General features: G+C 36.5%; 1 protein-coding gene across 1 annotated transcript in view; it reads left to right on the top strand.

Moving 5' to 3' along the window:
• Window positions 1–3,020: 3,020 nt before the first annotated feature.
• Window positions 3,021–27,050, top strand: part of LOC125225874 (protein eiger) — a 121,102-nt gene continuing 97,072 nt past the window's right edge. Inside the window, exon 1 of the mRNA XM_048129751.1 lies at window positions 3,021–3,435. Coding sequence (XP_047985708.1) covers window positions 3,133–3,435 — 303 coding nt within the window. The 5' untranslated portion in view covers window positions 3,021–3,132. The remainder of the gene's footprint in view (window positions 3,436–27,050) is intronic.

Genomic DNA, 27,050 nt, shown 5'->3' with positions numbered 1-27,050 from the left:
CTTAGAAATCTAGATTATTTCTGGTCATGGTTCGTTAATATTTCTTGTAAGTGGGTAGCTTTTGCACATTTTAATTTTTCCTCAGTCACCCGTTGACCACGAACGCTGTAAAGAGTTCGAAACGTCGGGATGTATTTTAAATTCATTATACGCGATTTAATCCGTTTCCATAGTTTTATTTCGATGTCTTATGTTTACTGGTAGAATTTACCTATACAATGATGATTTTGAATCAATAATTATTGGATAAATTGTTGAATTTGATTTAAATAGTTGATGTTTTATAGTCAGTAGTTTGTTCGTGTTGGTGTGGTGAAAAATTTTGTGTTTCACTTGGTGGAAAAGTTTTTTTAACCTTCGTGCCTTGAAACCCTCGCAACGCTCAAGATTCCACTTATTGCGAGTGGTTCAATATTGGAATATATATTGGAATATTTCGCTTGCTCGGGTCGGGTATCAATTTTGGCACGTGCGGTTAAACAACTTTGCCCCTTAAAACAAATAACTATTACAGTCTCCATCTGATGTATCAAAACGGGCAAAGTGATCAGAAATATAGCTCGGTATTTGTGAGCACCGAATAATTATATACATAAGTGCGTATTCACATTATCCGATCCGATATCGGATGTAGGACCGATACCCCATACAGGCGCCATCTTGGATTTTTTCCATTGAAATCCTTCCGATATCAGTGCAAGAAGAAAGCGGATGTTTGCCAGCTGCGGCATAACTAATAATACTTTTTTTACATACATACATACATACATACAATCACGCCTGTTTCCCATGAAGGGGTAGGCAGTGCACATGAAACTAATCAGGTTTCAGTGCCACTCTTGGCAAATAAGGGGTTGAAAGAAAACAAAACTGTGACATTGCAGTGACAGGTTGCCAGCCTCTCGCCTACGCCACAATTTAACCCATATCCCACAGTCGCCTTCTACGACACCCACGAGAAGAAAGGGGGTGGTGAAATTCTTAACCCGTCACCACACGGGCATTTTTTTTATAAATAAAAAAAACATCTGTTGATATTTTTATTTACGAAGACGCGTGCTTTTTGCTCATATAGTAATTAACTAATTAAACACTAGATTTTACAAATGCGTCAAAGTGATTCTAAAATACATGGTGCAGTGCATTTTACAGTCTGGCAAAAAAGAGTAGAAATTAACATCGTATAATTTGAGCAGTTCCCAAAAACTTTGTAATAGCCACGTCAACAAATTTTAATTGAACCTATTTTGTTACCAACATTTAGTAATATAAGTCGACTTTCATAAGATATATAAGGGATCATTATTACAATTAAGAAAATATAGATACTAGAGAACTTTAATGACGAAATAAAACTTACAAAAAAAAAAAACAATTCATCAAATAAACCTTGGTAACAAAATAGGAATAAAAACAAATTATTAAACTTTTCCCTTAATTTTTGTACAAACTTTTTTGTGCTCATCACACAAATAAATGCCCTTACCGGGGTTAGAACCCAAGACCGCGACTTAGCTTTAAAAGAGTAGATTTAAAAGGGCATGGCGAAGTTGTCATTTTTTTAATTTCTACTATTTTGCCAGCCTATGAGTAAGAACTGGGGACCGATTTTTGAGTCTCACGCGTTCGAATTCAGAAAATTGTCACTGAAAATAATAGGCAATTCACCGTTTTCAACCGGCATTTTAGTGACAGTGTTCAAAAATCGGCCCCCTGGCTAATAATTGCAGTCTATTAATAGAGAAAGCTTGCGTAGCCGCATGCACAAACGTTCACGAAACGAAACGCTCGTAGATATCTATCTCTATTGCGTATTGGCGCGACAGAGTCAGACTACCTTTCGCGGCGTTTCGTTTTCGTTTCGCGTCGTAAAAATGCCATTCGGCCACGGGGCCTGTTAATTTCATATTACTTGTTTGACTAAGCAGTTGAGATAAGAGCTATTTAGAGATTTTTATGATCATTGTAATGCCAATGTATAATTATATGATTTGCAGCGTGTGGATTCCATACGGGCGAATAATGTATCCAGTTATAGTATCTAATCATACGAATCATATAGGATAATCATTTTATTAAAAAGTGTTATTAATTAAGAGTAATTATTTTTTTAAATCTGACCAAGCAGCAATGTACGCCGTCCATATTAACTTGACATGACATAAACGTCATGTCGTAATGACGTTTAGGTAGGTACGCTAATTGATGTGGACGTAATACATTGCGTGCTGAATTATTATGTATGAAAAAAATATCTCATCTATTCAATAAAAAAACCATGTAGTTATGCTCCTTAGGTCCAATACTAATCGTTATTCAAATATTCGCCCGTATGGAATACACACGCTGTATAATACATAATTATAATAAAACAACTGACGCAATTTAATTTTAATAATTTTGATACTCTTTAATTTAAAACATCGTCGTGGTAATAGTCCTTATTTGGCATAAAAAATTGAATTACAATAGCTGTTTTTTTTTTAATTTTTGATCATTAACGCTCGGTCACACTCACATGCTAATATCAATCTTCGTGCATTTGTCAAATTTATGATAGCTATTACACCACGCAGTTTAGGGTTGAATGAGTTAAGCGGCAAAGGAAAAAAAAAAAAAAATGTATCTTCTATAATAATTATACATCCTCTACCCTACCCTAAGCTACCCTAAGGTTGTCTGGAAGAGATCGCTTTTTAGCGATAAGACCGCCTGTTGTTACCTAGTTATACTCTCACTCAACATTCTGTATATTTATAACATGTAAAATGGTGCAATAAAGAATATTTACTTACTTACTTACTTATACATTTATACAAACGACTCTTTACGTCGTCTTTTATTTCTCAGCAAAACAATCAGGCCGATTCGGGAAATATTAGTAAAATATAAGATGTGAACACGATCACTGTTTAACGTTTTTGCTTCACTTTCAAACTGGCGGATATTATTATCTTATTCACATCTTAAAACATCTTGTTCGAATAGGGCTGAACATCTCAAACCATGCGCGCGTTTGCGTCTGCGCCACTCCGCGCCCGACTGTCAGCGCGTGCGCGCGTCCGCGATGTCAGTGTGATCTGTGCTGTGTTTGTGTTCTTAATTCAAAAATAAAAAATCGTGTAACCAGCCATGTATACCCAAGAAGTTCTAAGCAAAAAGGAATCAGACATGTCAAAGAACCTAGTGACTGGTGAAATAGAATACCGACCGAAGAAGAAGCAAGGATGCATGATAGGTCTAGTGGTAGCCGTAGGTGTGCTCGCGCTGTCCCTTGCTGTCCTTACCGTGGTGAGGGAGATGCAGATATCGCGGCTGAGGAGTGAGGTCGATCAGCTGACTGTCAACATGATAGCGGTTACCGCGAACATCAAAAATCTTAATCAGAAGGTGAACAGGGATTTGAATGATTTTAAGACGCTGGATGACGATACGGTAAGAGCATTTTATTTTCAATTCGCCATATACATATTACTACATGCGACGTTCACAAGCAAATTGAACAAAACTGTTACTAGCCAAAATGACTTTCTGACAGGTTTTTGTAAAATGATACAAGCAATTTTTGTCCTCATTCATTTTAATATGGTAAGGTACCTTTTGATTGTGACAAATGTAGAGTTTTCTGATTAGTGGGAATGTATAAAAATCTAAATGATGCTAGGCGAAAAAAAGCTCTCTCATTCTCACTCAAAAACTCTGATCTTACTTCATATGTGACTAGTGACTACATACTATGTACTAAGCTACTTATAAGTAGTTAAAATTATACTCTATGACCTTAGGCGCATCAGGTCTATAATCTTTAGCAGTATCGAATGTTTACAAAATGCAGTTGAATCATGTAAATAAAACTTGTTATGACTATAAAAATACACGACATCTACACTGGCAAATACTATGTAGCTACATACCTAACTTTGTAAGTAGGACTTTATAAGTAGGACTTTATAAGTAGGACTTTATAAGTAGGACTTTATAAGTAGGACTTTATAAGTAGGGTTCCATGGGAAATCCTAATACGAGTAAATAATCTGATCATTGATTCTTATTGTACATGAATCTCTTTAAGTCCTGCTACCCAGAGGGAGTGGAGTCGAATGATATTCCTCCATTCTTGGGCAGCTTAGGCATGCGCGGATCCAGGTGGCCCCCCTGGGCACCAAGCTGGATCCGCGCTTGAGCTTAGGTAACCTCCCAACCCTAACGCCCTGAGCTCTTGCTCTGCAACCGACGCCAAGTAGATTTAGGGCGGCATGGTTTGCGTTTGCAGGGTTCATTGCAGGTTAGGGCTACTCTGGATAGGTGGGAAGCTTATAAAAGGGTGGAAAGTCATAATCAGGAGTGTCTTTTCAAAAAAGCTAAGTAGAAAAAGACGTATGATCTATCTGGTCGCGGCGAAATAATGTCGCGATAGTCATGCGCGGGCCCTGCAGGCCCTATATTTTTCTGTATTTCTCCTTTTGGCTTTTTTAAAGTATTTTCAAATGAGTACATTATTGCCTGTGTGGTGACGGGTTAAGAATTTCACCACCCCCTTTCTTTCCGTGGGTGTCGTAGAAGGCGACTATGGGATATGGGTTAAATTGTGGCGTAGGCGAGAGGCTGGCAACCTGTCACTGCAATGTTACAGTTTCGTTTTCTTTCAACCCCTTATTTGCCAAGAGTGGCACTGAAGCTTTAATTAGTAGTTTAATGTGTTCTGCCTACCCCTTTATGGGATACAGGCGTGATTGTATGTATGTATGTACATTATTGTATGGTACAGTCACCGGCATAAATATGTGACGATTTCTGTACCTTGTCACATTAACGTTTTGTTTGAAATTTCATACGACATTGTCAAACGATTAAAAGCGACAAGGTACGAAAATCATCACTTATTTATGCCGGTGACTGTACTATAAAATAGGGCTCCCGGTCGCGTCCGTGTTTCGTGTACCCGTTGCCGGGTATCCGTTCCCGTGTTACACGAATCCGGATTTCTGGCCCGTTTGGAACGGGTAATTAGGGACCGTGTAATTAAGGTCCGGGTACCCGTGTAGTCCGTGCGTCCGGATCGACGGACTCTAAAAACCCGCGGGTCCGATCCGTTCTCGACCTATAGTGATGCTTGATGATCGTTCACGTTCTTGGTTCAAGCGAATATGAGAACCAAAAATGATAAAACCTTAATAACTAAAATGAGAAAGGGACAGCGGAGCAATTGTGACTGGGGGACAAATTTTAACTACTCGATTTTTTCCATGTTTTCCATTTTCGGCATTATTAATTATATATCAGGGCACGCGTTTTCAGTGGCCTAAATTAGAAAGCATGAAAGTTGGTATGCACATAGCTTTGACGTTCATAAGGATAAATAGAAGTAGAAACACGCTGAGGAGTCAATCTCTTCCCCCACTATTATCTCCCATTTTTAGCTTTTTAAATTTTCACGAAAACTATTAAAGGTAGGTATTAAAGGTTTTGGTATGTAAATATTACGAGTAGGTACTTACCAGAAAGATGTTTAGGAGAAGTACCATGAAATTCTCTACAATATTTCCATTTAAAGTATATTACTAACAGACGGTAGTGCTACCCCTACTCATCCCACTAGTAGTTAAACACAAATATTATGCGGGGGACTTAAGCATAATTTTAAAATGATGAGTTAAAGCTATACCTTAACAGACAGTATTGAAGGAAATTTTATGGAGAATATATATATATATATATTTTTTTTATTTTTTTTTATTTATTAAAGAACAAACAGTCATACAATATACATATGTAAACTTAGCTATATTGCCAAAATTTTATTAATTATAGACCTATAGTTCTCCAATTTACAAAAATCGAGTTACAATAAGAGTATTAAAGTATATTTATTACCTACTATATGATAGGCAGTGTAGTTAAATACATTAAAAAGTGTAAGAGAAATTAATTCAAAATGGAAGTACAGTCTGAATACTTATAATATAGGTACTAATTATTTTTATTTTAATAGAGAATATACAGTACTTTTAAAGAGTCCTAGTGAACTGCCAAACAAATCTGCAAATTTTTCCTAAATATTGTGATTATAGCTTTCACGGTTTTCATGACAATATAAAAAAAACTGAATATAGTGATATAAAAATGAGGGAAAAGAGGGGAAACATTGACACCTCGGCGTCTGCGTACTTTTATTTTTTTCTGTTAAGTGTTTGCAAGTTATCTATATACATGTCAAGTCTCATGCTTTTTGTCACACCCTATCCGACTAGCTCAAGTTAAGAACCAGGACTATGGATACATATTCACTTCAAAATAGTTCACTCCAAAATAACAAAAAAAAATACCATTCTTAACTAGGTATTTGTAAAACAGCGCGGCTACATCTAGAACTTTTCAAACAAAAGGTTTGTCCATGTCAAAGGGATGCCGGGTGTGAGGTTTGAGTGTCATTATTATCAGTAAAAAAAATCACCACGGGTATTGGTTATTGTGCCGCCCACAAGTCATTATTACCTTTGTCTTTTCATGCGACGTTAATTCTACTAACTTTTTAGATAAAAACTAATAACTCGATAGTTCAAATAAATTTCCTTAATTTGAAGGATATTTATGAAATAAAATGGATTATATCGCCTGTAAGTAATGAATTCACACTTAATTATGGGTGTCACCCGTTGACCACGGACGCTGTAAAGTGTTCGAAACGTCGGGGTGAATTGTAAATTCAGTATACGTGATATAATCCGTTTCCATAGTTATGTATTTATCTATTTAAGTATGTATGTATATCGTCGCTTAGCACCCATAGTACACGCTTTGCTTAGTTTGGGGCTAAGTCGATCTGTGTAATGTCCCCAATATTTATTTATTTATTTTAAAACTATGAGATATTGCATGAGTAACTGTCGCGGTAACCGAAGACAATATTTTGAAGTATATTTGTCAACATGTGTACATATATGTAGTAAGTACCTATAGGTGGTATGGTCCCTATAGATAGTTAGTAAGGCACCATGAATATCATAAAACAATCAAGTAAGTAATAGAACTAATATAGTATTTTTCACACAAACCAATACCCTGTTTAGACTTCTATTAGTTAACCTAGAGACAAATAAAGTCCATTAAACTCTACTTTTCGCAATTGTCTTAAGCAACTTTATTGAAAAAAAACAGTAGACTAGTGTTCCTGGCGAATTATGGACCTATATGGAATACGTTTGTAATATTTGTATTGAATACATATCATCATAATTATTATCTAATCTGTACGAGTAGCCTATAACGTAACGGGAACAAGTGCAAAAAATATAGTTAACACGTTATTGATTCAAATAAAACGAGTATGTATAAAACCAATTCGTATTCGTTCGCTAAATTATTAAATTTCACCTATTTTTTAAATACAAACCGGCACGGCAATAAGTCGATCGGTCCGCTGGCCGCCTCGTGTGTTCAATACCCGAACGGTGCCGAAGTCCGTGCGTCCGGCCGTCCGGCCCCGAACGCCGATTCGGCACTACACGCGCGAACGGCACTACACGGGAACGGACTTCGGCGGGTTCGGGTAGTTCGGACGCTTAGCACCGCCGGGGCTAAGGGGCCGGGCGCACGGATCGGCGGGTAGTACCGAATATCCAGAGCCCTACTATAAAACAATGCCACGTTCTTGAAATATCGTCAGTAAATTATAAAGTCCCGTTTGGCTCCCACGCGGCAGTAAAACGCGCGAAATCAGATGTTTACAAACAGCAGGTTCAACCGGCTGCCAAATACTCGGGGCCAAAGATTACATGAAAATACCGGACGGAAATACGTAAATACCCTAAACGTATATGTACCTAAAATCGTATACAACAATATCGTATATTAAAGGGGAAAAACCTTCAATTCTTCGACCCATTTGAACAACTCGAAGCTCATTTGTTAGTAGCGATTGGACTGGTATTCCAATGGTCGCAAAATAAATTTAGTATTTTTTTCATGTTTCATTGAATACCTATTAATGTTTGTGTGCCATCTCTTTATTCCTCATAGACGTTTTTGTTTAAAAAACTCATTAAAAAGAATTGATATGCACTTATGCAGCATACAAAAGGTTACATACATATTAAATTTTATTTTTGTATATCCTTTTGTTTTAATTCTTTGGCGAATTTTAATAAGGATATTTAATTTGTGCTGCCAAAATAACAATTGATTTAAATTTAAAACAAATATGATCTACACCCAACCCATAAGTAATTAGTTAAGAACTCTACTAACTATCAAGACAGTAAAATAACATAACACACATATACACATACATGTGCATGCGCTAACATATATGTCTCTGTTTAACCCAATGGTTGACTGGTAGAGATTAAGAGCATTAAGTCCGCCATTTGTACATGTTTCTTTAGTTGTGCAATAAAGTTTAAATAAATAAAATGAAACAACATAAATATTCGTATAAATATAATCAGAAATCAAATAATAGAATAATTCGTTATTCTTAAGAAATTGACTGCCTAAACTTCAGATTGTTTACATAATCTTTCAAACAATTCTCATTCTGGGTACAATTATATCCATTGTTTCCGTAAACTGTTTGTATTACTGGCATTTGTATGTTTTTATGTTTTGCTACAAGTTAGTTTAACCTTGCGAAACATAGTTGTTATTGGATTTAACTATTGAGGTTTAGAAGTTCGAACGAACTAATTACGAAGAACGTTTCCAATGACGAAGTGTTGAAGTGTAAAATAAATAAATAAAGTTTTATTTCAGGCAACACGTACAGTTGTACACACATATCAATAAAATTTAGAATGTTTAGCCAAAAGGAATACTTAATATTAAAATAAACTTAAAAGTTAAACAATTTTTTTTATATACCACGTCGGTGGCAAACAGGTATACGGCCCGCCTGATGGAAAGCGGTCACCGTAACCTATGGACGCCCGCAACTCAAGGGGTGTCACGTGCGCGTTGCTGACCCATTAGAAACTTGTACACTCCTTTTTTGAAGAACCCGATACTGTAGTTCATCGGGAATACCTTGACAGGGAGCTCATTCCACAGCCGGAGCGTTCATGGGAGGAAATTCCTCTGAAACCGCACGGAGCGCGACCATTTTTAATATGTAGTAAGTCAGCCATTCCCGAATAGTTAAATCGGAGCATTAATTCGCATAAACTTTAAAAACAATATGACGTTTATTGTAACGTGGACGAATATTAAAGGGTTTTTCTCCCGGGATAAGATAGAAAGCCGCTCGTAGCACTTCGTTATACGGAACATATTTCATCTTATCCCTCGAGAAAAACCCTGCAATTTTCCCCCCACCTTACCTTACCACTTACATTTTTGATACTTCGCACTCCATGCAAAGTTAGGTTGGTCCAATTATAAATATGTTTGATTAACTCGTAAAAAGTTTGTAGATTTAGTAGGAGGTAGGGCATAGCGAATGATATTCCGCGTTGTGTGGTAGGGCACAGCACAGCGGATATCGTCTCGTTCGAATCTAGAGCAGAGCCCAACTGGGGTAGTACCTCCACCTTACAGAAGACCGCAGCCAAATAGCACTAGACCCTACTCATAGTGTTGTGTTCCTGTCGGTGAGTAAGGTTGCCAGAGCTCAACGAGGGTGCGGTGTGCTGATGACGGGAGGACTTACGGAACTAACTTGTTCCGTTTATTGTCCTTTGAGTCGTCGGCAACCCGAACCCTCCTTGGAACTTGTACACTCCTTTTTGCTGTGTACTTAACACAGCAAAAGGGAATGTACAAGTTTCTAATGGGGTGGCAACGCGCATGTGACACTGTTTGAGTTGCAGGCGTCCATAGGTTACGGTGACCGCTTTACATCAGGCGGGCCGTATACTTGTTTGCCACCGACGTAGTATAAAAAAAAAAAAAAAAAGATACAAGTGTAGGTACATACACTATATTTATTAAATTAACATTATTACTGCGAAGGTTACAAGTAGGTATTTATAACTAATTAATTGGCTCTTTAGAAATATCGAAAATGTCGAAATTATTTTGTAATTAATATCGGTTTCAAGTACCTAAAATAAACCACATTCCAATTAAGGAATCTAATAACGTAAGAAGTATGTAAGTGGTTGCTAAGCAACATTATTTGGCTTAAATGTCAAATACTGAGGGTTCAGTATTTGACTTTTTTTTTTTAATGGGATAGGAGGCAAACGAGCAGACAGGTATTTATTTATACTGTTACAGATGTAAAAATCTGCGTCTCTAGTTTAAATGCTATTAAATTTCTGTCATACGGCCGGAAAGCGTAAAATTTCAGACCGCTGCGCTAAACGAAGGTACCGCTTCGCGGCTTCGTTAAACAGAAAAATAGTATACACGCCTTGCCCACAATTACATGTGATCTGTGACATTTCTTAATTTACCGCTGTATGTATGTAATGTAAACTTTTCGATAAGCCTCATTTTGTATGAGAATTAAAACAACGCACCAAACGGGATTTTCCAAATACACATCTAAAAATTCATTTAAAATTGAAACTTTTTCGAATACGCCATTTATGACATTTACATAACTCTCCCATTCATATCGTATCAAGAGCTAATTTTGTCGAAATATTAAAGCTCGAATAGGGCAGTAAGTCTAGTAACAAGATCACGGTAAGGATAATGGCTCAAAGCTACCTGATACGCTTACCTAATGCGTGGTAAAGTTACCAGGGTGGCTAGCCGAATGGCACAATCGCTCACGAAACGCTCACGAAACGAAGCGCTAGTAGATATCTATCTCTATCGCGCTTGCGTATTGGCGCGACAGAGCCAGCGGCGTATCGCTTTCGTTTGGCGTCGGAGAAATGCCATTCGGCTACGGCACCAGCACATCGTAAACATTCTTTAACACGCGTCTAAGTATGTTTGTTGATATTAATAGGAGGATAATACGTATCGAGCTCTTACAAAAGCTACCTTATTGAGAGTGTTTTGAGCGTATCAACGTACTCATTAGCTGTATTGCGGGACATCTTTACGGCTTACTTAACTTAAAGTTATTTTAGACTTTTTTTTTACAAATATAGGCATATTTCTAGATAGGTATAGAATAGTACATTTATGACTTTCCCATTGTTCTGTAAGATTAGATATTTCGTGCTAGTTTGATGAATTAGCAAGTTATCATCATCCTCCTTGCGTTATCCCGGCATTTTGCCACGGCTCATGGGAGCCTGGTTCCGCTTTGACAACTAATCCCAAGATTTGGCGTAGGCACTAGTTTTACGAAAGCGACTGCCATCTGACCTTCCAACCCGAAGGGTAACTAGACCTTATTGGAATTAGTCCGGTTTCCTCACGATGTTTTCCTTCACCGAAAAGCAACTGGCAAGCAAGCAAGCAAGTTGTATTACATGATTTTATATCTTTTTTTTGTCACAGCTGACAATTTATTTAATTATATTTAGTCAATAGGTATAACAGTTACCACAAACCACATATATGAGAACCTATAGATAGATGAAATATGAACTAAGACTTTTTTTGTATTTGTACTTTTTATATTAAGTGTAGTTTTAGTCGTAATTCGACATTTAGAGAACTTATACATCTCTAATTAATTGTAGTAGAGTTATACTTTAGTTAGAACTTAGAATTAGTATTATCAATTGTAACTTCAATTCAATTTTAAATCTTTTGTAAATATGTATGTGATGTGTATCCCCTTGCGGCTTATTCGCTGAAAAAAATAATAATTTTGATTTTGATTTTAACAAAAAATAAAAATACAAATAAAATAGTGGATAAATTAAAAAAAAGTCGCGATATTAAATATTCCTTTTTAACGGCATTTGATCTCTCAAGGCGTTGCACAGTTAACTAAAATGGCTTATACAATTTTACTCACTTTGTTGGCGCATTTTATTAAATATAATATATTTATTTACATGAATTTAGAAACTAAGACTTAAATGTCTTAAATACATCGATTTTGACCAAGGATGATGGCGACATTTCCTCGCTGTAGCTCAAAATTTTAATGTTTTCCTGAGTTGATGTTCAACTACACACGTCAGTAATTTACACACGCCTTTTTATACTGCAAGATTTTTTCTTTCGTGCAATAAAGATTAAATAAATAATTTATATATTGTCCAAGTATGTAAGCATTTAAATAAAAACATAAGCGCGTGCCACTAAGATAAAGAAAGATAAAGATAAAATATCGTTTATTCAAGTAGGATTTTACAACCTCTTTCGAAACCTAAACCTTTCCCTTTTCCTAAGCTAAACCTTTTTGCCTAACAACATATTAAGTTTCCAACTCTCGTCCTTTCTCACAGACAGGTAGACGACACTTTTGTTCTCAATAAATACAACGCGGGGTTTCCTAGGACGGGGCAAAAAATAAACAAAAGATAGTACAAATTAACATGGACCTTTCTTCGATAAAAAATTGTTTTGTTAAGACCTAGGGCAGTGGTTCTCAAACTTTTACCTCGCATCGCATATTCTACATTTGTGTCAGACCTAAAACCAAAGAGTACCTACAGATAACAGCTCCAAATCGTCTAACAACTGCATATTTTTTATATAATAGATATGTTTTCGTAATTCTAATAAAACATAAAAACAAGGAATAAAAATTGATGCAACATAATTATATAATTATTATAAATAAATAAATGAATAAAAAGTCATTGACTGTCGCAAATACTTTTAAGGTTACAATTAAGTATTTATTTCTATCGTGCTAGGTACTATTAACTAGGTATTTACGAAAAAAAGTGTGCTTAAATAATAAGTTCAAAAAATATTCGACCATTTTCTGGTTTTAACCCTTTAATGCATATTGTTGCCATTTGGCTACAATGCACATATTTTTAAATAAACTAGCCAAAATATAAGCTGGATGTTTTTATATATTTTTCCTAGATCCTGCATCTAAATAACTAAATAAAAACATTATTTCCAACCAAAAATAAAAAAAATCATGCATTTAATTAAGGATTAAGATAAAATGGCGGAAAAGTGTGAAAAAACTGGATGATGGCGATTTTTAGTAAATGATTTGGGCAGATTTTTTCAGAGTTAGTAATTATTTTATGTTTAAATATTTTATCATAGGGGTTCCACAAATAGTGTACCTTTTTAATAGTAGTTATTTATTTTAAATAAAACTTATCAATTACGATAGATGTATTTATATAAATAATATTTGGCCTATTTAACTTCTAACACTGATTTAGTAAAAAAATCGATCTTAAATATTTTTTTATTATTTTTCCCAGAGTCAGAAAACCATGCCACGTTTAATGTGAAGTCAGACTGATCATTATCATTATCTACCTCAATTTGTCCTTTCTCTGTATGATACCTGTAATATTACACAATCCCTAAATTGTGTTATCTGGGAGCACGGCAGTGCCCCCGCCAAGTTGAGCAAAAAAGCGGCACGGCCGTACCATCCTTTTCTGGAAGCAATTAATATTTGACTCAAACAACCCTCCCTCCCTTGGACTTTTCATACTTATCTACTGTTACATTGCGATTCAAAATACCTTTTGCGAATTTGTGTGTTTCAAATTAGAATATCATACCTTTTTTATTTTGTATATTTCTTATTTCCGCTACCCAAAGGTTGTATATGAGAGAAAGCTCTTTAGCGATAAGACCGCCTCCTTTATTTATAATAAATTGTTTGACCTCTGATGTATCTTTTGCACAGGTGTGCCGATAAATAATATTCTATCCTTTACGATCTTTTAGGGGTTGAGATGCCAAAGTTTGAGAGCCCTTGACCTAAGGCTTCCATGTAAAGTTGCGTGATTCTAGAACATTCAATAAGTTGTACCACTGGCTGTACTCAGTCGAACAAGTTATTAACTTATTATGTACTTACTAGTGTGTGTATTATTAAGGCTACACTAGTATTAAACAAGATATACTAAGCTATGTTGAATTAAACTATGTTACGTTACCAATCTAATAATAGTTATTTGTTATACAGGGGGCAAATATTAAACATCCACTAGTGATAATAAAGTAAATTAACTGCTTTAAAATTGATAAAAGTAAGTGAATCTATGTTGAATTAAACTAAATGTTACGTTACCAATCTAATAATAGTTTTTCATTTCGTTATACAACTTTGCCCCCTTGTAATTAACTTTAACACACGAGAAGTAAAATACATTTGTACCCGATTGTAACACAAAACTTTGCTTCCAGTAGTTCCACAGGTGGTAAATTATCTTTTTCTTACTAGATTCACCTACTTTTATCAATAAATCAGTTAATTTGACTTTATTCAAGGTCAAATTACTTTACCCACTCGTGGATAAAATGCGTTTTTATCCACTGGTATTAAAGGACAAAACACGTGTTTCCGAGCTAGTGAGGGCAAAAAAACACTATTGATCAAACAAACATCTTTTTATTTAAACATCTATTATGAAACACTAAATATAGACAGTTTTCACACGTTGGAAGTGTTGGAACACAAAAGTTATTCTGTTTCAAAGCAATTTCGATATGGTTGTACTATCAGCAGCAAAAGTGCATGGCGAATTTATCAATTAATTCATTCATAATTTTTCCATGCACTTTTGCTACTATATAGTACCTGCCTAATATTTAGTATTTCAACTTATTTCCGATTTGGTTATCTTAGCAAAAAAATTGTATGGATACACCCACTACTATTTAGGATGTGTTTTAAAGGACCAAGCAGACATTATAATTAGTATTTGTATTGCTTCCTAATTAGTACCTAGTAGTTGACAGGTATTCGCACAGCAGGCGGCTGGTTGAGAGATAAACTAAGCAATTATCACCGAGTTATTTCAGTTCACTGTCATATTTATATATGGCGTGGAAGGACGAGTTAGTCGAGACTCGAGACACGGTTTGAAACGTGTATGGAATACCTTCCACTCGCATTACATGATCCTGATGGCGACCGTGAACACCTTAGTTTGGATATACATAATACAATCCCAAGTATTTTTTTTATAGTTATATATACACGGTAGGCAGCGAACGGAAATTCAATGTTTCTGTCAAATGTGATACATACAGATGATTACCCAACGGAGGGGGGGGGCACTTGCCATAAAGCGTAAATATTGGCATGTTGACTAAATAATCCAGTTCATAAGTAAAAATACAATTTTGAAATAACCTCCGACCGGGACATAATGGACCGATTTTCATGAAATATGGCTAAGAACACTCCCGACTAACTCAGCTTTCAAACAAAAAAAAAAACTACATCTAAATCGGTTCATCCGTTCGGGAGCTACGATGCCACAGACAGACAGACACGTCAAACTTATAACACCCCGTCGTTTGCGTCGGGGGATAAAAAATACTTTTAATCTAACAGACTCTGTCGGCCAAAGAGCGAACGCCAATGGAACGTGGCAGAATGACCTAATGAGCAAAGCTCATTATACCCATTAAACGACTGACATTGGCTGACCTATAAACCGGCGTGTTTGTCAACTCGAAAATACTCGCACGCTCGATAAACTAAAAATAACAGCTGCGTATTAAATTGAATCTCGGAAAGGGGTCGTCACCTTTTACTTTATTGCGAGCGTAAAATTTAAAAAATGTTTTCGGTTTCATATTTATTAGAGTGGGACCAACTTTGGAAAACTTTTGTACTTAATGACTAACCATTTACTAATAATCATTTACATAATATGGAAACTAAGATTAATACTACTTAAAAGCTGGCTTATAACTAAATAAAATAGGCCCTTGATACGCATTTTAGGTTTAATTGTAATTGTTTCACTTATTATATTAATTGATTACTTTATGCTGGTAAGGTTTAACTGACATTTCCTCGTTGTATCGCAATGCTGATACGTTGTGCGAGGAAGTCGCCAGCTCTTTTTATTTTCCAGCCTAGCGATTACCCAGCCTAGTCCGCTTTCAAACGCAATATTATCCATTTTGCCAGGTCTTAAACACTCTCTGGTGACAATTTTTTCTCTTCTATGCTCTTACGCCACGGCGCCGGCTTCCAGACAACGCTTTGAGGCCTAAGTACCTGTTGAACTTTTGTGCACTAAAGACACTAATGACATTATCAACCTCAAATAGCTTATTAAAATACTTAATATTTTTATATAAAATCTATTTATACCAGGAATAAACCCGTGTAAACCCACGTTTGCTCCATAATATCCCGTAATTCATATTATTAAGACCTATTAATACTAATAACCAATATTAGTAATAAGAGTAATGACTCAAATAATACGCTGTGGCGTAGGCATCATCAAATAAACTCATTAAATGTGGTGTAGTTAATAAGTAATAACATATTGTTTGTTTTAATATTGTATTTCGTTCCGTCATTGGCGAGATAGCAGACGGGTATTTCCACGTTAGGTCAAAGGTCTTATAATATTAGGTAATTAATGTTTAATGTAAGACAAAAACATATATTAGGTATTATATTTTGTAGAGCTCGATTGGGAACGGAAAACGAATTAGGTAAATACCATACATTTTCAGTATCAATCGACGAGCTTCGTGGCCAAGTCGGGACTCTCAACCAGCATAATATGGATGTTTACATTTACACTGAACTTAGAGAATGGGGAACTTGACTGTAGTTAAAATAAAATATTTTATACCATGCACGTAATAAACCATCAGATAATTATAAGAAAAACATGGACAGATAAACATTATATTTAAATCGAATTTCTATTTAATAAGTCAGGTAGAAATATATGTATAAAGTAACTGAGTTCACCGAGACGTCACTCAACTCGATTTCACATAAATTCCGTATTAGCAAGTCGTTCAAATTCATTTTCACAATTCTTAAAAAGAAGCTGATTTGACTAGAAGGCAAGTAGTCTATACCTGACTATACACGTTTCAATAACTTATAAGTAAAATTGTGTATTTTTCTTATGTTCACCGACAAAGTGGGACGTTTCCACAGATGTCATATATACCATAGATCAAGCAAACGTATCTACTTAGCGTGTCAAATGAACTCAGTGAAATCCACTGAGTTGTCCGTCTTTACTCGCAGCTTGCAGCTTTCGGGCGTCAATTTTTGTAAGTTGAAGTCAACCAAAACATAAAAAATGCCTCGTTACGTGATATTCAATTGCAACAACACAAAAATTATGAACAATCAAGAGCCTGAGACATATTTAAAATTACAGGCAAGAATCAATTAACTTCAGTACAAAATTTGACACGCTCGGCCCCTATACATCAGTTGGTTATAATGCAAAGCATGCATACAATGCATTTATGAAATTGTTGACCCGAAATTCACACATATTTACAGTAAGTAGGTATAAGACAATATCAGCAATTCCCGTCAACTTTGTACAAAAATTAAGGGAAAAGTTAAATTTGTTTTTATTAATTCCTATTTTGTTACCAAGATTTTGTTGATGAATTGAGATTTTATTAAGTTTTATTTCGTCATTAAGGTTCTCTAGTATCTATATTTTCTTAATTATAACAATTATCCTGTATATATCTTACGAAAGTCGAATTATATTACTAAATGTTGGTAACAAAATAGGATCAATTAAAATTTGCTGACGTGGCATTGTACAAAGTTGACGGGAATTGCTGACCTATACTTACACTCAGTAATCTCAGTATTGAATATACTATGACAGCAAATGCGCCAAATACCTACATGAATCCTAACGCACCTTTACACCTTTATTATCATAAAAAAATGTGTTCTGGAATATTTGCCACTTTGTCACAATATAATCGATGCTAACTATACCCAGTAGGTGTTATAAACAAGAGTATGACCCACATATTTTAAAACAAAAGTTAGGTATTACCATGTCAAATTAACTAAGTACCTTATCTTATCAGGAGACATGGAATTCAAAACACCGCATCACTGATTCACTGCGAGTGATTTGGACCAGTGCACTTTTATCTTCAGAAAGGTTATAACCTGATTTAATACTGTTTTTAATTACTTAATTCACCTACATAATATCATAGAATATAATAATATACGTAATAACAGGGTGCATTGAGATAATTTCGAAAGTCGTCTAATTTCGAAAGTCACATAAATATCACCATTATTTCCATCATATCAAGATTCCCCGTTCGAAACTACCCGAGCATTTCTGTACTTCTAAATTACCCCAATACACCCTAGTACAAATATAGAAGCGCTGGCTGCACGTCGCGACAGCGTGCAGCGGATATGCAAGAGAACAATCTCTCACCTCAGGATGCCGAAGACTGGGCAAAGTGGAGAAGACTGAACAGGAAAGCGGACCCTGGCGCTAGTTCGGGAAAACGCTAGATTGAAGAAGAACAAGTACAAGTACAGAAGGCCCTCATATTTTTTTATACCTACCTATTTTTCAGCATATGCACAGATTTCATATATACCATAGATCAAGCAAACGTATATCTACTTAGCGTGTCAAATGAAATCGGTAAACTCCACTGACTTGTCCGTCTTTATTCGCAGTTCGCAGCTTTCGGGCGTAAATTTTTGTAAGTTGAAGTCAAGAAAAACATAAAAAAATGCCTCGTTACGTGATATTTAATTGCAACAACACAAAAATAATAAGCATTCAACGACACGCTCGGCCCCTATACAAATGGATAAACTTGTTTCTTCTGTGTAGCATATGCCTGGCAAAATAATCAGTTTGCAAAATAGTACATTACGATACAAGTGCGAAAAAAAGGAAGTTCGAAACGAGTGACGTAAATCGACAGAGTTACGAATTTCCTTTTCGCACGTGTTTTTCAGTACAGATGGCCCTCAGAAGTTTCGACCTGACATATAATGCATTTCTCGCACTAGTGCGTAAAAAAAACACCATCTGTACTGAAATTGTATACAAGTGCGTAAAAAAGGAAGTTCGAAACGAGTAGTGTTTTAAATCGACACGAGTCACGAATTTCCTTTTCGCACGTGTATTGTACGACGTTTTTCAGTACAGATGAGCTTCCGAAGTTTCGACCTGGCATATAATGAACCACTTCTCGCACTAGTGCGTAAAAAAATCACCATCTGTACTGAAAAAATTTTTTTTTTCTGTTTTACAAAGTTAGTTTAGATTTTAGCTAAGTTACTCAGGCGCCGGCCGGTGTTTCCGTTTATATAGTAACTTGTTCGCCAAACCAGTTCTATCGGTTACATAACGACAGTGCGATACCTAGTCCATATATGGCAAAGACTTCGCCGCGTAAGCCTTGAACCTCGGTCCGTAAAGGATATAGCTTGCATTATACTTTAAACATAATATTAACGAGTCTGGAGAACCACACAAAAATTAATCTAGCTAGACTGGGTAAAGAGATTCATATAACATTTTCAGTACAGATGGTGTGTTCGTGTATAGTACACGTGCGAAAAGGAAATTCGTAACTCGTGTAGATTTCTAACATTCCCTTCTGTCGTATTTTAATTTATCGCCACTAGAACTTCCTCTTTTCCACGTAAATCGTAATGTAGTATTTTATGCAGTTTTTTTTATATAATTTAAGAGTATTTGAAATATTTATTGTATTTAGGTTAAGTTCGTTTATCACTAAATATTTGCGTATTCAGAGTAGGAGTCACTACATTTTAGCTACCGCCCTTAGAGATCAGTATTTTTGGAAACGAGCCAAAACCATCGTCACAGTCACACAGAATCAGTGGCCTATTCCATAACAGTGACAATTGTCACCCGACAGTGACACTTCCGCGTTCATTGCCTGTTTAAAAAGGAAATATTGACGCTGAGTAACAAATGTAACAATGTTACTTATGAAATAGGCACAGAACTGTCAGTGTCAATGTCATTGTGCTGAAATTCCAAATTGTCATAACATTTGTAATATCTTTGTAAGAAACAGTCCTCAACTGTGCGTTTCTCCAGAAACTTCCTGCCCCGCACAGCTAAACTGTAATGAATTGTCGCCTGCGGTATTTCCACCGAGAGCGTGTCGGGTCCATGGACGGCGGTGATCGCTTACCATCAGGCGACCTGTCTGCTCGTTTGCCTCCTATCCCATAAAAAAAAAAAAAAAAACGCCATTTAAAACCGTAGCGTTCGGGCGTATTTTTTTTCCGTCAAAACCTACTGAACCTATCAAGTTCAAAACAATTTTCCTAAAAAGTCTTTATAAAGTTCTACTTTTGTGATTTTTTCATATTTTTTAAACATATGGTTCAAAAGTTAGAGGGGGGGGGGGGGCGCACTTTTTTTTTCCTTTAGGAGCGATTATTTCTGAAAATATTAATATTATCGAAAAACGATCTTCCCTTATTTTTTTAAATACCTATCCAACACTTTGTTGGCGTGATGGATATCGGCATACATTGGTACCAAATTTCAGCTTTCTTTTTGCAGTGCTATGGATATACAGTTGGTACTGAGATTATCCGCGGACGGACGGACGGACGGACGGACGGACAGACAGACATGGCGAAACTATAAGGGTTCCTAGTTGACTACGGAACCCTAAAAATGATTATTAGTAAAGACTAGATATGACTCGTTGCATAATATTTGAACTAGACACTAGTGTTTCATTGATAAGAATATCCGTGTTCAATTCTACGTAATATATCAGGATCAGGCAATTATTCCGATATAATTAAAGTTTATCTACTTACTGATCAAAAGTATAAAATAACATTTAAGCGACTATTAGTTGTCATAAACAATGATTGATCATTTTTTTTTGTCCCACTGCTGGGCAAAGGCCTCCCCTCGCTTCTTCCATTCAACCCTGTCACGGTAGATGGGCAGGATATACAGTATGTTGATGAGTACATTTACTTGGGCCAGATAGCTTCCTTCGAAAACAGGCAAATTATAGAAGTCAATAGACGTATTGATAACGCCTGGAAGAGCTTCTGGTCCATGAAGGCGCTAATGAAGGGTAACCTTCCTCTGTGTCTCAAGCGCAAACTCATCGACATGTGTATCCTGCCTATCCTAACCTATGGCGCTCAAACATGGTCACTAACAGAAGCTCTAAAGTCCAAACTCAAGGTTTGCCAGCGAGCGATGGAGCGCAGTATACTGGGTGTTCGCAGAACTGATCGAATCAGAAACACGGAACTGCGCTCCAGAACTCGAGTTGCAGATGTAGGTGTCAAGACCGCTACGCTTAAGTGGAACTGGGCTGGACATGTCTGCCGCATGCACCCTGAACGGTGGGCCAAAATGGTTACCGAGTGGGACCCACGGAACACCGTGGAGGGTGCAGGCCGGGGATTGATCATTATTACACATTTTTTTAAATTTATTTGCACTTCTTACGTATATTTCGAATAATTATCGGCTTGTACAAAAAACGAGCAAACTTACAAAATCATTGATAATTTCATTATGCATACATGGACCCAAAATTATTTCATATCTTGAGCAACACAGAAGAATATACGACAAGCAAAATTACTACTAGTACTCTACTTATTGGCGCAGCTACCCAAAATGAGTCTTGGCCTCCGACACGAGGGAGTGTACGCCAATTATCTCGATCCTTAGCGACGTCCCTCCAGTTGTCTGCTTGGAGATCGTGCAGATCCGCTTCAACGGCATCACCCCAACGATATCTAGGTCGTCCACTTGGCCTCCGTCCTACTGAGAAACCTAGGTATGCCCTTTTCGCGCCACGATCATCCTCCATTCTTAAAACGTGGCTGAGCCAACAGAGATGGGCTTTAGTTTCGCCGATGACGTTAGGTGCAGCCACAAGGTCTTCAATTTCGGCAGTTTTGAGGAGCCTAAAACTACCATCTGCTCTCCTCACTGGGCCCAAGATCTTTCTTAGCACTTTCCTTTCTGCCACCAGTACAGTAACTTGTGAAGCAAAATTACCAAACCAAAATAATCGTATAATGTATGTAGGTAAACGTGAAAATACTACACACAGGATTAGCACGAATTTTATGTAACTGTTGACAACGCCGTCTATTTAGGTTTCAGGGCACGTAGCCAAATGCACAAACGCTCACGATAATATCGTTATCGTAGCTAGCCATCTCCATCGCTCTTCTGTATTGGCGCGACAGAGCCAGACTGCGTTTTGATCGGCGTCTAGCGTCACCAATTGTGATTTCGGCTAGGCCAGCTGGGAAGATGGATATTTTGGCGACGGTTCAAGCAGGCTGGACTGATTAATCGTTGGTTCAGGGAACAACGAAACTGACAGTTGGAAGATATATTACAAATGTAACAATAAATATTAAAATATTTTCTCTATTGAATAAAGTGTATAACAATATCGCTGACAATATGTTAAATCTTCATGAAACTTAGATTGATCTTATAGGATCTTAGATCTTATTAAACCGTAGCGAAGCAAATAGGTATCTAACTGCCAAAACGATTCAAGGACTTGAGACTTCAATATTCTTACGCCGCGAGTTACACATAATGTTTTTCATCACATCACATTTCTAATGACGTATTTCTCTCTTTTTCGTTCGCGTGCACGCGGACCGAAATAAATTATTTAATTTACAACAACTTGATTTGTTTAACAAGATCGGAGGTGACTGGCCTGAAAATATAATGTTTATTTTGTTTATCATTATAGGTAAAACGTTCATCTCTTGGCTTTAGGATGTTTATAGTTATTTGTTATACAAGGGGGCAAAGTTGTATTTTAACGCCGAGTGTGGAATTGAAAAACGAGCAAGTGAAAGGATTCTATAGTTGAACCACGAGCGAAGCGAGTGATCAACTTAGAATCCTGAACTTGCGAGTTTTTTAACACACGAGAAGTAAAATACATTTGCATCTTTATTACTAGATTCACCTACTTTTATCAATTTTAAAGCAGTTAATTTGACTTTATTCAAGGTCAAATTACTTTACCCACTAGTGGATAAAATGCGTTTTTACCCGCTGGTATTAAAGGACAAAACACGTGTTTCCGAGCTAGTGAGGGGAAAAAATATTTACCATTCATATATTATGTTTAAGCCAGTTGATTGATGTATTTTAAAATATGAACGTAAGTATATTGAAAATTTGTAAATTTAGTAGGTAGAGACCTATAGTCAAGTCAAGTCAAAATATCCTTTATTCAAATAGGCTTACAATAAGCACTTTTAATACTTATACCCACGTAAGACAAAAACTACCACAAATGTGTCTTAACCATCATGATACATAACAGTGCTCTCTTGCTGTTATCACCATTTTAATGAACTACTTAACGCGTTAAAAATAAGCTTTAACCTCATAATTCACCGTAGATTACGGCTGAAGTTGTTAAAAGTGTATAAAACTGGGAAAAGCATTAATATTTAACGGGGCGAGGCATTAAACTCGTGTGTGGTGCTTGGAAACGCATAAAATGCCACCTACTTTAAAAATGGACTACTGTTAGGTCAAGTGCAGCGCGGTAAGAAATGTGTAAGGACTTGTACTATTATGTATTCTGTGGTAAGGATGCGAACTTTGCCCTTAATAAAAGATTGATTTTAGAAAATATTTTTATACTGAAAATGAGTCTATTTAGGTGTAAATCTTTAAAAAAAAACCTTATTACAGGGTGTTTCAATAAACGTAATACAAAACATGTTTTTCAAACTCGTCTTCCTATTGCTAAAACACTAAGTTAGGTCGCGTGTTGTTAAGGTGCGTTTAAACGGCGCGTGTTAGCACGATCTTACGCGAGCCGAGCCGTCCGTGTAGATGCGGCTCGGCTCAATACGAACGCGAGCCTGTGCGTTTACACGGCGCGAGGTAGCACGATCCTACGCGAGCCGAGCCGTCCGTGTAGATACGAACGAAAGCCTATTATATTGTTGCGATTTTTGTGACCGAGATGTTTTGGGTTCCATATTGATGGTTCCTCTTCATATAATTAAATAAAGCTTTGAATCATATCATTGCTCCACTCCATAATTCGAACACATGAAAACGCCGATAAATAAATTTATAGTTTAAAAAACTCTAGAAAAACACGCTTTTATAAATGCACGTAAAAGCCAAAAATAAATTATGGATCGTTCAAGTTGTCTCTATTTCTGGGATGAAGAGTAAACTATGTGCTTTTTTATAATATTTGATTGTAAAAGCGTGGGGCGCTGTAACAGGAATGAATGTAATTTATTTTTGGCTTTTACGTGCATTTATAAAAGCGTGTTTTTCTAGAGTTTTTTAAACTATAAATTTATTTTATACTTTTTAGTCGTTAATAATGAAATATCTTTAAAATTTAAACATAAATTTATTCCAAGTAGGCGAATTTCGCAAGCCATTTGTGGCTAACACGTATTGCTACTTAATAATAATTAATACCACCTGATGTATAGGTACCAAACTTATCGCAATAAAGTTTTTCATTGATTCATTTAATTTTTATTTCAATTTCTATTTTATTGAGCCCACATTCTCTCCATCTCCGCCAGTGTGTCTGTATTGCATGGTGTTTTACCTTTCAGCTTTAGAACAATCTAGCTCTTCTATCTGGAGAGCACTAAGTAATTTTACTCTACTCAGGGCCACATGAGCCTGTCCAACCGCAAAAGTAAGGGACCCTAAATACACCACTGCGTAGTGCCTTGCATCTTGTGCACGGTATTTATATTTATTTGAAGATTAATGCAATACGGAACTTAAGGATTTCATCTTACTCTGTAAGAGGATAGAGACAAAGGGTTGAATTTTCTCAGTCACACTCTAGTATATTTACGTTGGGTTGAACCTGGATATGGAACGTGGACGCGACATTTTGCTAAGCAACTAAAAGACTGATAGTGGCTCTGGGAACTGTAGACCTTCGCGACATGCTTAGCAGTAGCGTGGCGTGAAATTTTTCGTTGATAAAGACACCCCCACCCCCACCTTATTTTCGCTCTTAAGGGTCGCAAGAAAACCCACACCCACCTTTTTTATATACTACGTTAATCTTTCTTTTTTTCGGGGCCGAGCCCCCTTTATTTACTCTTAAGGGTCACAAGAAAACCCTAACCCAACTTATTTTTAATATTACGTTAATCTTTCTTTTATGCGGGGGCTTCGCCCCCGAGCCCCGCTTACTTTTGCTCTTAAGGGTCACAAGAAAACCCTTAACCAACTTATTTTAAATACTACGTTGATATTTATTTAGGCAATCATGGTCGCGCGATAAATGATAAAACAGCAGGCCGTCCCTATCGATGCCCGATGTTTTATCGTTTATTGCGCGACCATGATTGCCTGGCTGGGCTGCATATTTAAGGGTCACAAAAAAGACCCTAACCTGACTTAGTTTAGATATACTGATTCGGTCTTTCCTTTTTCCGCTCATAAGGGTCGCAAGAAAACCCTAACCTAGTTTAGGCCTCGCTTCGCTTCGGTCAATAATAGGTTTGTTATAACGTTGAAAACGTAACGTTCGAAGTTCATTACGTGGCCTTTCTCACAAGCGCAAACAGAACTATGATACGATATGCCATCATGGAATGCCAGTGCCTATCTTCGGGCTTCATTATCAGACCTTGAAACGTAATCGTGGTCAAAGTTCATTATAAGACTTTTCTAAGAAATCCAAAAACAGCTATGATAAGAAGTTCCATCATGTAGTTCCAGTTCATATCTTCCGGCTCCAACATCAGACCTTGAAACCTAATCGTAGTCAAAGTTCATTACAATACTTTTCTAAGAAACCCAAAAACAGCTTTGACACGATGTTCCATCATGTAGTTCCAGTTCATATCTTCCGGCTCCATCATCAGACTTTGAAACCTAATCGTAGTCAAAGTTTATTACAAGACTTTTCTAAGAAACCCAAAAACAGCTTTCATACGATGTTCCATCATGTAGTTCCAGTTCATATCTTCCGGCTCCATCATCAGACTTTGAAACCTAATCGTAGTCAAAGTTCATTACAAGACTTTTCTAAGAAACCCAAAAACAGCTATGATACGATGTTCCATCATGTAGTTCCAGTTCATATCTTCCGGCTCCATCATCAGACTTTGAAACCTAATCTTAGTCAAAGTTCATTACAAGACTTTTCTAAGAAACCCAAAAACAGCTATGATACGATGTTCCATCATGTAGTTCCAGTTCATATCTTCCGGCTCCATCATCAGATCAGTTCAATTCCATATTATTGCATTGTCATCAGGAACTGCATACAGCTGCCAATTTTCATTACGCTACGATCCTTGGAAGATGGTTAAATTAGCCTCCGTAGATTCCATTACATAGTTACATACACGACGACCTAATAAAAGCGTGTTTAAAAACTTAAAACTCGACTTCCGTCGTCGCGCGCTTTGTACCATCTGTTTAGACGGCGCGTATTAACACGAGCCGAGCCGAAGATGGCGCGCGCGCCTTTGATCCGTGTCGAAAAAACCGACAAGTGATGGATCGCGCGAACTTTGCCGAGCCGAGCCGAGCCGCGCCGAGCGTAGCTGTTTAAACGGCGCGTGGCGCGCCGGATCACGAGCCGAGCCTGGCTCGGCTCGCGTTATCGCGCGCCGTTTAAACGCACCTTTAAACTAGTTAATAATCATTAATACCATTGTTTTCCTAAATCCTGTTATTTTGATCACAAAATGGTTACCCTACCTATGTTGTTACTGATAAAATAGTTCGAACCTAGTTTTGTAGTATAAACTCACCTTTTTGTTTAACTAGACTGACATTTTATGAATCAAATGCATTCAATCTTGATATTCTGACTTGTTACCTGTCACAATAATCGACACCACCTTGATAACTTATAAGACACCTACAACTGACGTATAGCAAGACATGCCATGACGTCACAATGAGTGACCACACTTCGAGAATTGGACTTATTTCTTTTGTTAGAAAATTAGCAAAATTTAATTACGTAGAATTTTAAGACCTGAATACATGCATTATATTCTCGTCGTTAATAGAGCCGGAATCATTTATTTTGTATTATGTTCATTGAAACACCCTGTATAACAAGTACATAAATTTACAATGATTTATAACATAACTAAATCTATGTTATAAATTACATTGGAAGCTAGATTTAAAAAAAATACTTAATTGATAGAAAATATTTGTTTTACAGTAGCAGTTGAAATATATCACACGCTTAAATCATAAAATCTAGGTCACATTCATAACTCT

The sequence above is a fragment of the Leguminivora glycinivorella genome, chromosome 4 (genome assembly GCF_023078275.1).
Source record: "Leguminivora glycinivorella isolate SPB_JAAS2020 chromosome 4, LegGlyc_1.1, whole genome shotgun sequence".
Classification (NCBI taxonomy): Eukaryota; Metazoa; Arthropoda; class Insecta; order Lepidoptera; family Tortricidae; genus Leguminivora; species Leguminivora glycinivorella.
This window is presented reverse-complemented; position numbering and strand designations above follow the sequence as displayed.